Here is a 15,187-nt window from a genome sequence, read left to right on the forward strand (position 1 = left end):
TGTTCTATCTGGAACTCACCAAGGCCAGCTGGCCTGGATCTGAAACAATTATTTCTGAAAACAATTCATGTATTCTCTGCTACCTGAAACTACACTACTAGGTAAGGCAAATTTAAGTTTAAATCTTAATGCTGCCACTTGAAAATCATTTTATTTTGGATAAATTTATATTTCCCCATATTCTGCCATGTGAAGATAATGGAACCATTTTCTATAAGCAAAAGAAAATGAAATGCAATTATTTGTCTTTGAACAATGCACTCTGAATTGATGAAGGTCAAGGACTGTCACTTTCTTGTCTCATCCTTTCATCTGAGAATAATGTATGACACTATTATTATTCCAACATTCTTAAACTATGCACTCTGAAAAATGAGTCGTTTAGCAAAGCTTAATGTTTCTTTTTCATGTACTTACAAACAGGAATTTTTAAAATGTAATAAATATGCCTACAAAAGAATAAGTATCCTTTGATACCCAAGTAAGTCATATTTCTGCTTACTTGGAGGATATTGAGTTGAATGATAAGCCATACTCAAACCTCATGTATGTACTGCATCAATAATAAAAGCTGTGAATAAAGAGTAACATTATTCATTAGTGCATTTGACCTTTGTTGTGTGGCTAGTTTGCATCAGAGAATACACCACTCAAGTTCTGGAGCTTCTGTCTGATGTTATAATTGTAGATAAGGCATCTTAGTAGTTAGATATTCTTCAGTTGTATATCTTGCAAGCCTGTGTGAAAAGCCTATAGTTTTCTCCCTCAAACATATATGTTTTGGAAGGTAATAAATGGTTGGTCAGGTACTGCTATTTTAAAGGTAATTTTATCACTGAGACCCATAGCAAAATAAGTGCATTTGCAAAGTTGGAAACAAAAATATAGAGATATTATATTCCTTTCCATTTTTCCATTCTTCTGGCCTAAACGTAAATATAGTGGATTCATTAAACTGCTTCATCTGGAGAGAGAAGATGGAAGAAGGGAGTAGAATGTGCATACATGTTGCAGATATATCCATAATTCAATATGGTATATATGAATACACAGTCATTTTATTCATAACTTAATTATCACAAAATTTCACTTTCAGCAGACATTTGCTAGTCATTAGTTTTACATTTTTTATGTCTACTATGAGAAACTGTGGCAATAAATGCAGACAGAAAACATACTTACATTTATGTCATTAATTTACTGCATCTGATGAGAGATAGAATAGTTCCTTTATAGTTCATTTCTTATAGCACAAATTCTAATAGGTCTTAATAATAAAAGCTCAGAGTTAGATATAAAGGAAAATACTGAGAGATTAGAGAGACTAAGGCCCCAAACCACTGCTACCTTACCTCTCAACTTCCCAGTTGAAAAAGAGACGAAATTCCTGTTTCTTCCTGTCTTGTTACTTCCTCTCTCCATCCAGCCATATCCTGTCTGAACAGACCTCTAGACCTCTATGGTTAGCTACTGGCTAGCTCTGTCCTCTGATCTTCAGGCACGTTTTATTTGTAAAAACAAGATTTCACCATGTTTTTTTTTTTTTTTTGCATTTCCATTGTTTCAAATGTCTGCTAGTCATCATATTTTAATCTGAAAGGGTAAACTTTTTTCCCATTGTGACTTTTTCCCCCACATAATTCTATTGGAATTTTCCTTTGGGGTAATTTACATTAAAGATTTTTTTATTGCCCAGAAGGTATTATTATTTTTTTTTACTTTTATTTGATCACATTGTGGATAGTAATATTTTACAATTTGTTTTTAGCCAAACTATCACATGAGTACCCTGTGCTGATTTGAATGACGATGGCCCCATAGATGCTCAGGTGCTCATGTTTGAATCTTAGTCCCCAGTTATTGGAACTGTTTTGATTACAAGGTATAGCCTTGATAGAGATGTGTCACTGAAAGTAGGCCTTGAGGTTTCAAAAGCTCATGCCAGGCCCAGTCTCTCTCTAGCTGTCTCTCTCTCTCCCTTCTTCTGCACTGTTCCTGTCTCCTTTTGGCTATGATGATCACAGACCAACCCTCTAAAACTGTAAGTAAACCCCAATTAAATGCTTTCTTTTACAAGAGTTGCCTTGGTCATGGTGTCCCTTCACAGCCATGAAGCAGTAACTAAGACAGCCCTTTATTGCAATGTCTTAAAAAGTCATTGTTTTTCTCTAAAATATGATCTGGGCTTCCATTTTCCACATTACTCTCAGCACTTATATCTTCCAGCATACCTACAAAGGAGGCCATTAACCTCTGTGTATTCAACCCCAAAGTTCTAGAGCTTTTTCTCTCCAAAAGCAATATGGTGAGGTCTATCACAATAATGATGCCACTTCTGGCATACATTTCCATTGTAGTTTCATTTCTGTGGCTGTGGTAAAATACCCTAGCAAAAATCACTTTGGGGAAGAAAGGGTTTGTTTGTCTTACAGTTCCAGGCTATGGTCTATTGTTGCAAGGGTGTCAAGATAGGATCTTAAAATATCACATCTGTACCAAGAACACAGAATAAATGCTTAGAACAATGCAGCTTTGTTTACTTAACTGGGTTTATTTGCTTTTATACAGTTCAGGAGAGTCTTGCCCATGAACCAGTGCTTTTCACATTTAAGGTACATCTACTTATCACAATTAACTCAAGACAATCTTCCATAGACATGCTTGTAGTCCTACCCAACATTGCCAATTGAACACTGACGGTCTCTTCCCAAATGATTCTACGTTGTGTCAATTGACCGTTAAAGCTAACCATTGTAATTGACATGTGTAATTCCATTTGAGGCCGCGAGTCAGTGGCTCATCTGGAAGATTTCAAGTTTATCTATCAGCGGCATTCAGGTTTTCACCATGATTATCTCATTCTGAGCTCAAGATAAAGGTATCGACTACTAGGGAATCATTTGGTTCATAGTTTATGCTTTAAGGTCCCTGATGGTCAAGCATAAATCTGTAATGCTCCTTTAGTGCAATACTGAAAATTTACTCTACCACTTCTTCTTATTTTCTATTTTACAAAGCAAGTGATCTAGCTATGCCCTAAATCAATGGGTCAAGAAATGTACTTGTTCTTTGTAAACAGGGGCAAAAGAAGGAATTTATATTAGTTAAAAAGTATTATGATTTGTAAACTTTCAAAACCAATAAGTATGGATCAATTAAACCATGAATTATTTTATATTGCTCTAATTATTTATATTAATTATAATATCTTTAATTATGTAGTGGCAAATATTCATATGATCATAAAGAATTTGAGTGTTATATTGGGTTAAGTTAAATTTTTACAATGTATAATTCATAGTGAAAAATATTCTTAGGGCCTTCAAAAATATCCCACATGATTGATTGCCTTGGAAAACCTTTTCTAAATAAAATAGCGGAAGTCATTTATATTAATATAATAGGATAGCCATATGTATTTTAAAGGGCAAATAAAAATCACAAATATGATTACAATTGGAAATAAAAATAAGAAACTTCTCTTGAAAAGGAGAAACCATTTTTAAGAAACTAATTTAAAAAATAACTTCCTGAAAATTCAACATAATGGCCAATTATAGTCTTTGATGGAAGTGGAAGTTCTTAATTGTACCTTTGAATTGGAGAGTGTTTTGTTGGAATGCAACAAATAGTTTCTTTTCTATATAGGTACCAAATAAATCTATTTTAAGAAGTTGTATTTAGTGCTTTTGAATATATCTTAGTTTTGTCAGAAATGTTCTCTGTAGTCTAAACTTGGCTACTCTGAGATTTCAAAATGCTATCTAGCTAATTAGGAAAAAAGTGATGCTCTATCAGTAACAATAAACACTAAATTTCATGCTCTGAGATCTTATCCAACAATTCTCAGTATATCATAATATTCATGTTTAAAATTTTTATATTGTTGGAGCAGAGACATAACAATTGTATTTAATTATTTATTTTTCTTGTCTTTTATCAAATAATTCCAAAACAAATTACCTTACAAGTATCCTCCATTTTAACTTTACACATGTTATATCAATTTTAATTTTAGTACCATTTAATCAATGTAAAATTAACTATCATCTAATAGATTATATATTCTCATGAATCAGCAGAAAAATAATAGTTTAAAGTCTAGCTCATTTTCCTGCTTTATCTTTAATCCTTTATTATGTAAATTAAGACAAGCTGATTTATAACATGTAGCATATATATAAAAAATAAAGGAATTTACTAAAATATTCACATTATATAGATTTTATAATTTCATACAAATAGCATTCTTTTCTGGGTCTTCATTATAGCATATCCAATACTTTTAGATTTGGTATGTTCTCTGACTTGTTTCATTCACAATGTGGTAACTATACTTTCACACACTTGGCCCCAGCATTGGCATTTGCTCTCCTATGTCCTGCCCCAATGTTCAGGAAAATTCCTGGTGTTTATTTAAGATTTATATAAATAGTTCACTTATTTTTATTTTAGCATCTTTTCTCATTTTTTCTTTTATTGGAAATTTTTTTCTCTTATAATATATCCTCATTATAGTTTCTCCTCCCTCTATACTTCCCTATTCCTTCTCACCTCACCTCTTCTCCCAAACAGATCCATTCCCTTTCTGTCTCTCATTAGAAAAGAATAGGGTTCTAAATGATAACAACCAAACTTGACAAAATAAACTATAATAAGATGAAGCAAAAGCTATTTCATTGAAGTTGGACACAGCAACCAAACTGCAGGAAAATAATCCTAAGAATAGGCATAAGAGTCAGATGTTCATTCACTCTCACGGTCTGGGTCCCATAAAAAATACCAAGCTATCCAGGCAGTGGTAGTGCACACCTTTAATCCCAACACTTAGAGGCAGAGGCAGGAGGATCTCTTTGAGTTCAAGGCCAGCCTAGTCTACAGAGTGTGTTCCAGAACAGTTAGGACTGGCCCACAGAGAAACCCTTTCTCAAAACAAACAAACAAACAAACAACCACTAAGCTAATAGCTATAATATATATGCAGAGGGCCTGATGTTGACCTGTGTAGATTCTTTGCATGCTGCTTCAGGCTCTTTGAGAGCATATGAATGTTTAATTGATTCAGAAGGTTTTCTCATAGTGTGGGCTAATGCTCTTGCACATTGTAATGATTTGTCACTCACATTGGTTTAATAAAATGCTGTATGGCCAGTAGCCAGGCAGGAAGTAGAGATGTAGCAATCAGATTAGGAGAATTCTGGGAAGAGGAAATGCAAAGAGTGAGTCACTAGTCAGAAACAAGGGAAGCAAGATAAGAATGCCTTACTGAGAAAAGGTACCAAGCCATGAGGCTAAATACAGATAAGAATTATGAGTTAATTTAAGTTGTAAGAACTAGTTAGTAATAATTCTGGGCTAACAGGGCAAGCCATTTATAATTAATATAAGCCTTTGTGTGTTTCTTTGGGACCGAACAGCTGGGGGACTTGATGGTATAGAAACTTTTGTCTAAATCCTCCTGGTTTCTTCTAGTTCTTCTAACTCTTATCTACCTCATCTTCCTTTGAATTCTCTAAGTACAAAAGGGAAGGGGTTTGATGCAGATACCCCATTTGTACTCTCTCTGTGTAATATCTGCTGTAGATCTCTGCATCTATTCCAATCTGCTGCTAAAGGAAGCCTCTCTGATGATGGTGTGTTAAGGTACTGATCTATGAAAATAACAAAATTAGGAGTTATTTTATTGAAACGTATTTTTAGATCAGTAGTATTTTGTTTTACCTTTGCTTTCTGGGCTATCTAGTCTCTGGTTCTTGATTACTCAAGTAGTGTCAGGTATAGGTTCCTTCTCATATAGTGGGCCTTAAGTCATATCAGACATTGGTCAGCTAATTCCACAAGTTCTTTGCCACTATGGCATAGCATATTTTACAGTCAGGACAGATTGTAGGTAAAAGGTTTTGTAGTTGTGTTGGTGTCCTCCTTTCTCTTTCAGTAGACTTCAGAGTACTTTCCCATACCAAAGGGACTAGAACATAGGGGTGAGGGTTTCATGAAAGCATCAGCTCAACTTGTTGATGTTCAATGAGTTGTGTGAGTACTGTCCTTGACAATGGAACTCCATTATCAGTTTGTGGAGAGCAATCTTCTGTCTTAGCAACAGCCTGAGTGCTGCGGCCTGCGCAGCCTGGATAGCCGAGACTGGCAGGGGTTGCTCGGATTGAGACCCAGAGGCTTCTTTTCAGGTGGAAGAACAGCAACCTTTATTTTCCTCAGGAACCTTTTATACCTCAACTCCTTCTGTGGAGACCCACCGGCCAGGAAGAACACAAACATCCTTGTCAATTACAGACCACAAGGAAGTTCCCCTGCCAGTCAGAGGGAGTGAGGGCAGCTGGATCACAACAACTCCCCCTCTTTTATTTTATAATACCTTGCCTGTCATGGGGAATAGCCCTCTAATATTCCCTCTCTTAGGTGCCCCCAAAGTATTGCCAGTCAGTTGCTACACAGACACATAGCCCTAGACCAAGTATCCCCAGGATTGACAGTGCCAAGGAGCCAGACCAGTGCTGCAACCATCTAGCATGCACTAACTGGGTGGTAAAATTAACAAAAGCAGTATTCCAAATCCCTCTCATATGATAGTTGAGTTCCATAACATTAGCAGAAGCATGCAATACAGTGCCATGAGTTACTCAAATAACATGATAAACCGTTGAAAAGTCCAAAGACAGTCCACTTGCTCCTGAACCAGAGCCACTTATTGGTTCAAGGACAATATGTCCAAATGAATATGTCCATTAAGATCATTCTGAATGTCCAAAGCATTGCTGACTCTTTCAGCCTGCTGGTTGACAGTTTCAGCCGTCTGCACAGTCTGTGAGAGAGCAAGTCCCGCAGCAGTAGCTGTGGTGGCAAAGCTCTGCTCCAGCTGCCTTCTGGCCCCAGCCGCACTCTCTCTGGATCCAAACTGCTGCATGGAGTGGAGCAGAACTCAGGGAAGCAGGCTCACTGCTCCAGCTCTGGGACCATTGAAGGGCCCCCACATTAACAATCTTTTAGGGAATTTGGGCGTCGTCAACCTGTCTGGCTACTTCCTGCTGAGCGGGGGTGTTGCATTCTTGGGAGTATTTTATATCAACATTTCAGGGGGTCTCAGTGATTCAAACTGCATAAATTTGCAATGAATCCACAGGTTCTCATCCTCTGTGGAGACAAAAGCAGAACCTCTTTTCCAAAGCATCAAATCCTTAGGCCTGTATTTTAAAGTCAAAATACCTTTCTTAGTAATTTCCAGATCAAACGTCTTTCTCCAGTCCAGAACACAAAAGACAACACAATCAACACAATAATATATATCTCTACACATTGTATCTTTTGAGGCCCTCAATTCACCTTCCTGCCTCCTTTTTATTTCTTCCCTACTGGCCAGTCTGCCAGAGGGTGCCCCTCAGAGCATCTCTGGGAATGAATAAACACATACTCCTTTTAATCTGACTTGACTTGTTCCCAATCTGGAACATTTAAACCCCCTCCTGCACAAAATCTTTGGCTGTCTCTTTGTTACTTCCATGCCTTGTTGCTTTAAGAGTTTCAGTTACTTTTTGAGGCCTTTCAATTTACCCTCCTGCCTCTTTATACTTGCTTATCTTTTGGAGGATGTCCCTCAGAGTTATCGCTGGGGATTAAAAATTAGAACACTTTACCTTCCCCAATATGCTCCTCGATTTTGCTGGCGGCTTGAGCCACCCCATTCACGTGTCCCCACTTTCCAGATCTCAGTGGGACCTCCACTTGCTATGGCCTACGCAGCCTGGATAGCCGAGACTGGCGGGGGTTGCCCGGATTGAGACACGGAGGCTTCTTTTCAGGTGGAAGAACAGCAACCTTTATTTTGCTCAGCAACCTTTTATACCTCTACTTCTTCTGTGGAGACCCACCAACCAGGAAGAACACAAACATCCTTGTCAATTACAGACCACAAGGAAGTTCCCCTGCCGGTCAGGGGGAGTGAGGGCAGCTGGATCACAACACCTGAGTTGTTTGAGAATTTCCTTGGGACCCACTTGCCCAGTGACTCAATTGAATGAGACCCATATCCACCTCTGGCTCCCCCATTATTAGCAGTTCTCACTAAGATAATCTTCAGGAAATAATTTGATTGAGCCACTGCTATAGACATTCCCACCATATTTTAAAATGAACCAATACTCATTAATTATTTTCTCTAGCTCTTTTTCAATACGATATCCCTTTATATAGGAAAGAAAGGAGTGATAGAATATGATTCCATTTACTGATTCTAAAATCAGCCCAAACACAGTACTGGGTCCTTAGAGAATATTTATTGAACATGTAAAGGAATAGTTGAATTGGAAATAGTAAAAGGTATTGAGACCCATGATAAAAACTTGTAATTTTAAAATATTCAGCGATTTCCCTTAGGTTGGAAAAATGGAAGCAAAAATATTTGAGATTGAGATCTATGACCTTTTTCCTTCCCTAACTTGTTCCCTTTCACCTTAGCGGTAAAATTGTTCCATAAATCACTTTTTTTAGATAGTATTTCCTGTATCATAATGTTCTGTGTTTGAAATACTGTTTACCCTTCTATTCTTAGACACTTATTTTATTCTTAGTTTATATGTTTTTATTCTTTAAAATAACCCTTATCTTACTAGGATTTATATTCCCTGATATATTATTCAAGAGATTCTCATCTTTGTAATTTTTGTAACATGCTCTAAATTTTAGTTCCTATGAAAATTCATTGCATTTTTTTTATTTGTATACTATTTTCAGGACTCAGGTTCCATAAAGGTAAGGGGCAATATTGGTGTACCATATATACTATTATTGGTAATACTGGCAATATAATATAATAATATTGGCACCACTCTGTTGTTTTAGGAGCAGCGGGCTACTTTTCTGGGACCTGGCCACCCGCACGGCTAGCTTTACCCGAAATAATTACACGGAAACTCTATTCTTTTAAACACTGCCTGACCCATTAGTTTCAGCCTCTTAACCCATTTCTAATAATCTATGTAGCACCACGAGGTGCACTTACCAGGAAAGATCTTAACGTGCATCTGTCTGGAGTGGGAGAACCATGGCGACTCCCTGACTCAGCTTCTTTCTCCCAGCATTTTGTTCTGTTAACTCCACCCACCTAAGGGTTGGCCTATCAAATGGGCCTAGGCAGTTTCTTTATTAATTAACCAATGAAAGCAACAGATTAGAAAGAAATAACTCCCACATCAGTGTACCATATATAACAATAGAGTCACTGTGAAAATATTTTCAAGGCTTCAGTTAGGTGCTTATAGCTAACCATACACTTATATCCAATCCAATTCTTTTTTTTTTTTTTTTGGTTTAAAGTAATTTTTATTGCCTAGGATATTTTTTCCTTATGTCTTGCTTTTTTTTTTTTTTTTTTTTTTTTGGTTTGGTGTTCTTTTGTTTTTAATAACTATAAATTCAAGCTTAGGAAAACTTGTTTTTGTTCTGGAAAACAGAAACTAAACAAAGCTTTTATAGTACTGTTTGCAAACCTGACCTCATTTAGAAAGAGATGTAGTTGCATGGCTAGAATTCAGCTTCTAGCATGAATGATGCAAGTGTTATTCTGGTGGTACTAAGAGGAAATGATGGCATTGTTGACAAGGTTATAATCTGCTGGTGGCATTGCTGAAAAAAGCCCTTGCAAATTTCTAAACGACAGGAAATTCTGTTAGGAATCTCTAAAGTGTCTTACAGGCCAAAAAGGGAAGAAGGTTAGTAAAATGACTCAACAGAGCTTGAGTAAAATACTGGATTTGAAAATGACTGGGATTGGGTATGTAAAAATAGGGTTGTAGGTTGGGGATCATGTAGGTCTCAAATTCAAACTACAATACACCACTTCACAGGCCACGCACATTTCCACGTCCTTTTCGTTTCCCACAGTAGGTGCTGGCAGAAGGTGTGCTCAGTCGTTTTCCAATATAGACGCCCAGCCCCAAAGCCAACACGTGAGAAAGGAAGAGAGACGGGATGAAGACCTTCAGGAACTCTGCAGAGAAAATGCCCCCTTTCTTCATAGCTCCACTGTTCCTCATGCTTAGAGAGACAGCACGTTTAGGGTGTCTGAAATGGAACTCTTTGGGTGGGATGTTTTTGGGTATACTGGACCAGTCTGATACCCAGTCTGCACTTTTCTTCAAAGCCTCAACTTCTTTCTCTCCTTCTACAACTTCTTCTGACTGAGAGCTATGGTCCCTGCTGGTGTGCATCTCAACATCAAACATGATCTGTCCATCTTCTTGTGGTAAAGGGCTGTCACAGTGAGAGCTGCCTCTTGAGCGGCTCTGTCCTGACTCATGCTGTGCGTCCAGAAGGATCTTCTCCATGTCTCCATTGTGGATTGAGGAAGAGGAAGGGACGTGCTCCAGCCCCCCATTCTTCCCGTTGCCATTATCATTGCCATTGCTGCTGTTCATAGGTAGCTCCACCCAGGAACTCTTGAGGCCGGCGGGAGGCGGCAGGGGCTGCTCCCCTTCCTCGCAGTTGTTGTTGTACAGGGGTGGCGGTGGCTCAACTAAGTGAGACATGGTCGGGAGACTGGGAGCACCGCGGCCACAGCACTACAGTATCCGGCTCTCGGGCAGCAACACAATAAGTCGAGTCCCCCCACCCCCTTTTCTGCCTTATATCCAATTCTTTCCTTCATTTTGAACAGATATAAGTGATGAATTACCTCTAATTGTACTTGCTTGTCTAATCATGTCAATATACTTCTGAAGTAGATTGCCTATTTCATATAAACAATAAAGTTGGCTGAAGAGCAAGGACAATCAAATGAGCATTTTTATTTGTGGAATTAATGGTATGTAAAATGGAATATTCACAAAATTCTAAAAGGTTGTTAACTAAAGAGCAAATTTTAGATGTCCTGTAAATATGGCATAGCCATTGTATTCATGAATTCATGAAACTATGTTTTTCTGAACAAGAGAAGTTTAAGATTTGGCCCCTCAAAATTTCATTACAACTCTCCTTAAGAGAATATCTTGAGTTAATAGTTGGTGGAGGAGAGATGTCACTTTCTCCAGTGTTTGGGTAAAAATTCCTAGTTACATTCAGTAAACCACACACAAAAGAGACATGAAGGTAAGATAGTACTTGTTTAGAAAAAGAGCTACAAAAGGAAAGTAAGGGGGATGGTTGGCATAAGCATGAATACAGTTTATTATATAAGCATGTGAAATTATCTACTAATGGAAAAATTTGTAACAAGCAATTTTATCACAATTCACTTGCACAGAAATGGGCAACTAATCTTGATTGCTTCAGAAAAATAATATTTCATATCTTTTTTGTTGCATACCTAAGGGAATGACTTTTCTGGGAATGACTTATACTTTCTGACTCTTGCAAGCTTAACTTCAAACACTGAATGTTGTAGCCAAGTTAATCATACTCTTTGAGATCATTTGAAACTTTTCATTCAGTCCATTTTCCTATTGTTTACTCAGCATGTTTAAAATTAACTTGGCTTTAAGAAAACAATATAATCAATCTTGCTATAACTTGGAACACCTGTGCAATAAACTTTTACATGTTAAGCTGAACACATAGTTTTTAATCTTAAACCATGTTCCATATTTTTCCTTTGTGTCCCTTCCATGATCCTGACTCAGAATTATATTTCTGTGTTGTGGAAATTGAGGCTAACATCATCTGCTGAAAGCAGAGGTTTGAAAGCAGCCTTGAATATAGCAGATACCCATAATAAAGTTGAAAAAAAGGTTTTAGTAGAAGTTGGTAACATGCATTGGTGAATCTGTATGCTGTTTAGAGTCAATAGGAGCCAGGGAGCATCTTCTTCCCTCATAAAATTCTTCTGAAAGATTCTTTAAGATAGAAAATTCCTAATTCATTTCTCAGATAACATTTGATATGTTCTTCAATAAATAGAATGACCTCTACGTGAGGAAGAACAATTTTTTCTTTTTTTTTCTTATTTTTTTTAATTTATTTATTTATTAAAGATTTCTGTCTCTTCTCCGCCACCGCCTCCCATTTCCCTACCCCTCCCCCAATTAAGCCCCCCCCCCTCAGCCCGAAAAGCAATCAGGGTTCCCTGTCCTGTGGGAAGTCCAAGGAACCCCCACCTCCATCCAGGTCTAGTAATTTGAGCATCCAAACTGCCTAGGCTCCCACAAAGCCAGTGCGTGCAGTAGGATCAGAAACCCATTGCCATTGTTCTTGAGTTCTCAGTAGTCCTCATTGTCCGCTATGTTCAGAGAGTCCGGTTTTATCCCAGGCTTTTCCAGACACAGGCCAGCTGGTCTTGGTGAGTTCCCAGTAGAACATCCCCATTGTCTCAGTGTGTGGGTGCACCCCTCGGGGACCTGAGTTCCTTGCTCGTGCTCTCTTTCCTTCTGCTCCTGATTTGGACCTTGAGATTTCAGTCCTGTGCTCCAATGTGGATCTCTGTCTCTGTCTCCTTTCATCGCTTGCTGAAGGTTAATATTCAGGAGGATGCCTATAAGGAGGAAGAACATTTTAAAGTAAGGTTGAGACTATTCTTGTTTTAAAGTACCCCAAGAGTTTTTTTAATGTGACATCACCACCCTTAAAGTATTCTTTGAATCATTAGCATAGCTTGCTATTGGATAAGAACTATTAATAGTATGAGTCTAATTTAACAATGAAACCATTTTGGCTATTATAAAATGCTCCACCTGAAAGAGGAGCTATAGATGGGACTATTATCATGTCATATTAAACAAAGTATCTACTTCAAGGGCCTAATTATAAAATAATATAAAAGAGTGATAGGGTTGAAAATTTTTCTGCAATATATATGGCAGGCAGGAAAAATAAAAGATAAAAGTTCTTGAAAAAGAGAAGAATTTGCATCTATGGAACAGTAATATTAAAAAGAGATGTGCAAAATCATCAGTTTGTCTGTAGATAGAGAAGTGAGAAGGGATATGTTGTATACATTCTTAGGGAATGATTTAATATCACTTCGAGAATCACCAATAAAGACAAGACAAGATGGCTAATCCTAGTGGCATTTCCCTGAGGTATAAATTACTTATTTAACTCCCACAGTAGTAGGAAATGTCAGCTTTTAATTTTCCTTTGTTCCACGTTGGAAGATTTAGTATAATAATCTGAGTACAGAACAAAAGTAAATTGAAATGGTGAAGGAACAAAAGATAAAAACGGAGTGTTTCAATTTTGTTATTGGCTAATTAAAATGGAAAAAGTAGCAATCCATTTTTTTTACAAAAATATATTTTGCATTCTTACTAATTTTATCAGATTGAGAAGATATTGTTATGCAGTTCTTTTCTCTGTTCCCTGCATAGAAAGCTACTAAACATCCTTTCTAAACTTTTAACCAAAGGGGTAGTACAAATGAAACCACACATGTATGAAATTGTCAAATAATAAATTAGTAAATAATAAAATAGTGCATATTAAAATTATTTATAATCCAGATTTAGTTTTCATTTATGCTATTTATACTATGAGTGCAAATTTAGCAAATTGAGATAAATTATTCTCAGAATGTATTTTGACATTTTGTGGCTTTGTCATAGACTATGAACATAAAGAACCAAATTCTGATAGTTCTGACCACTGTTACCTAGAAGTAGATTTTAAAGTTGAATAATGTTAGGAAAACATCTCCCCTTTTCCTTTCTCTCCATATATATATTCATGGATATATGATTCCTTAGTTTTGTTTTTTTCTTTACTTTTGTCCTTTAAATATTATAAAGTAGCAAAAATATGAAATAATTACAATGTTTCTCCCTTCCCTTTCCTCCCTGCAAGCTCTCCGATATAACAATTCTTGTTCTTTTTCAAATTTGTGACATCTTTTTTTTTCATTAGTTGTTCTTACATACACACATGCACGCATACATATAAAGTAAAATGTCATCCACATATTGTATGAGTTTAGACTTAGGGAGAGACAGTAAGAGAAGGTCAGAAACTGAAGCCTAGCCAAACACATGTGGGCTGTCCAGGAATCCCTGAGGAAGGACAGGCCAGGTGAGCTCTGTGGAGAGGTGAGTGTCAGGATCAGTCTAGGTGAAGGCAAAGATGTTTTGAGATTGAGAGCTAAGGAGAATAGAGAAAAAACACATCCTTAGGGTCTAGAACTGAGAAGTGGGGAGTTCCTGGAGGAATAGTGGAAATAAGTGTGTAAGGGTTAGGCACTACATGGTGCAGAGGGACTACTGAGGAGTTAATGAGCTGGAGGTCTTGAACCAGGTGATAGGTTTCCTTAGTTTTTTGTAGGGATAAGTCCCGCCCCTTGGGGGGCGTGTTCGCCTCGGGCTAATGTCTGCCTATAAATTTGGCGAGTGAGCTCCCAGCTGTTGCTTCTGCTTTCCTGGTCTCCGCTGGAACGGTGGTTCTGTAAGTCTATTTCGACATTAAAGCTATATATATTGTTACAATTTGTCTGCATTCGTTTACACCGCTACATTTTGGAGTCCAACGTGGGCTATTTTTGCCCCCGACTCAAGCGGGTAGCCCGCTAGCTAACACAGGACCCTTCCGGGTGCTGTTTTTTAGTTCGTGACTTCGGCCCCAGTGCCGAGTCTGAGACATACTGGGCCACACTGGCCCATTCTGCCTGCCTTGGCTAAGTTTTGCAGCGGAACCCGACTGCCTGAATTAGCAGAAGCTCAAGTACCTGCGGTTTTGCAACAAAAGCTGCCACAGCGGCAGATTTGGTCTGATACAAAGTGACTTGGCTGGGCAGTGGTGGCACACGCTTTTGATACCAGCACTTGGGAAGCAGAGGCAGGCAGATCTCTGTGAGTTTGAGGCCGGCCAGGCAGTGGTAGCACATGCCTTTAATCCCAGCACTTGGGAAGCAGAGGCAGGCAGATCTCTGTGAGTTTGAGGCCGGCCAGGCAGTGGTAGCACATGCCTTTAATCCCAGCACTTGGGAAGCAGAGGCAGGCGGATCTCTATGAGTTTGAGGCCTGCCAGGTGGTGGTAGTGCACGCCTTTAATCCCAGCACTTGGGAGGCAGAGGCAGGAGGATCTCTGTGAGTTTGAGGCCAGCCTGGTCTACAAGAGCTAGTTCCAGGACAGGCTCCGAAAACACAGAGACCACCACTGGCAGTAACCTATCATTGCAGGTAAAAAATTTTCTTTTATAAATAAAATGTCTGAACACGTTTGTATTCAAGAATTTAACAGTTTTTTTTTTAATTGTACC

The 15,187-nt window shown here is 38.0% G+C and overlaps 1 protein-coding gene across 1 annotated transcript; it reads right to left on the reverse strand.

The window, feature by feature from the left end:
• Positions 1-9,851: 9,851 nt before the first annotated feature.
• Positions 9,852-10,538, reverse strand: LOC121443666 (BCL2/adenovirus E1B 19 kDa protein-interacting protein 3-like). Its single transcript, XM_041645477.1, has one exon. The coding sequence runs from the start codon at positions 10,536-10,538 to the stop codon at positions 9,852-9,854; it is 687 nt and encodes a 228-aa protein (XP_041501411.1).
• Positions 10,539-15,187: the final 4,649 nt, after the last annotated feature.

Source organism: Microtus oregoni, unplaced genomic scaffold (assembly GCF_018167655.1).
Source record: "Microtus oregoni isolate MIOR12 unplaced genomic scaffold, Mior012 000111F_ref0000342, whole genome shotgun sequence".
Taxonomy (NCBI): domain Eukaryota; kingdom Metazoa; phylum Chordata; class Mammalia; order Rodentia; family Cricetidae; genus Microtus; species Microtus oregoni.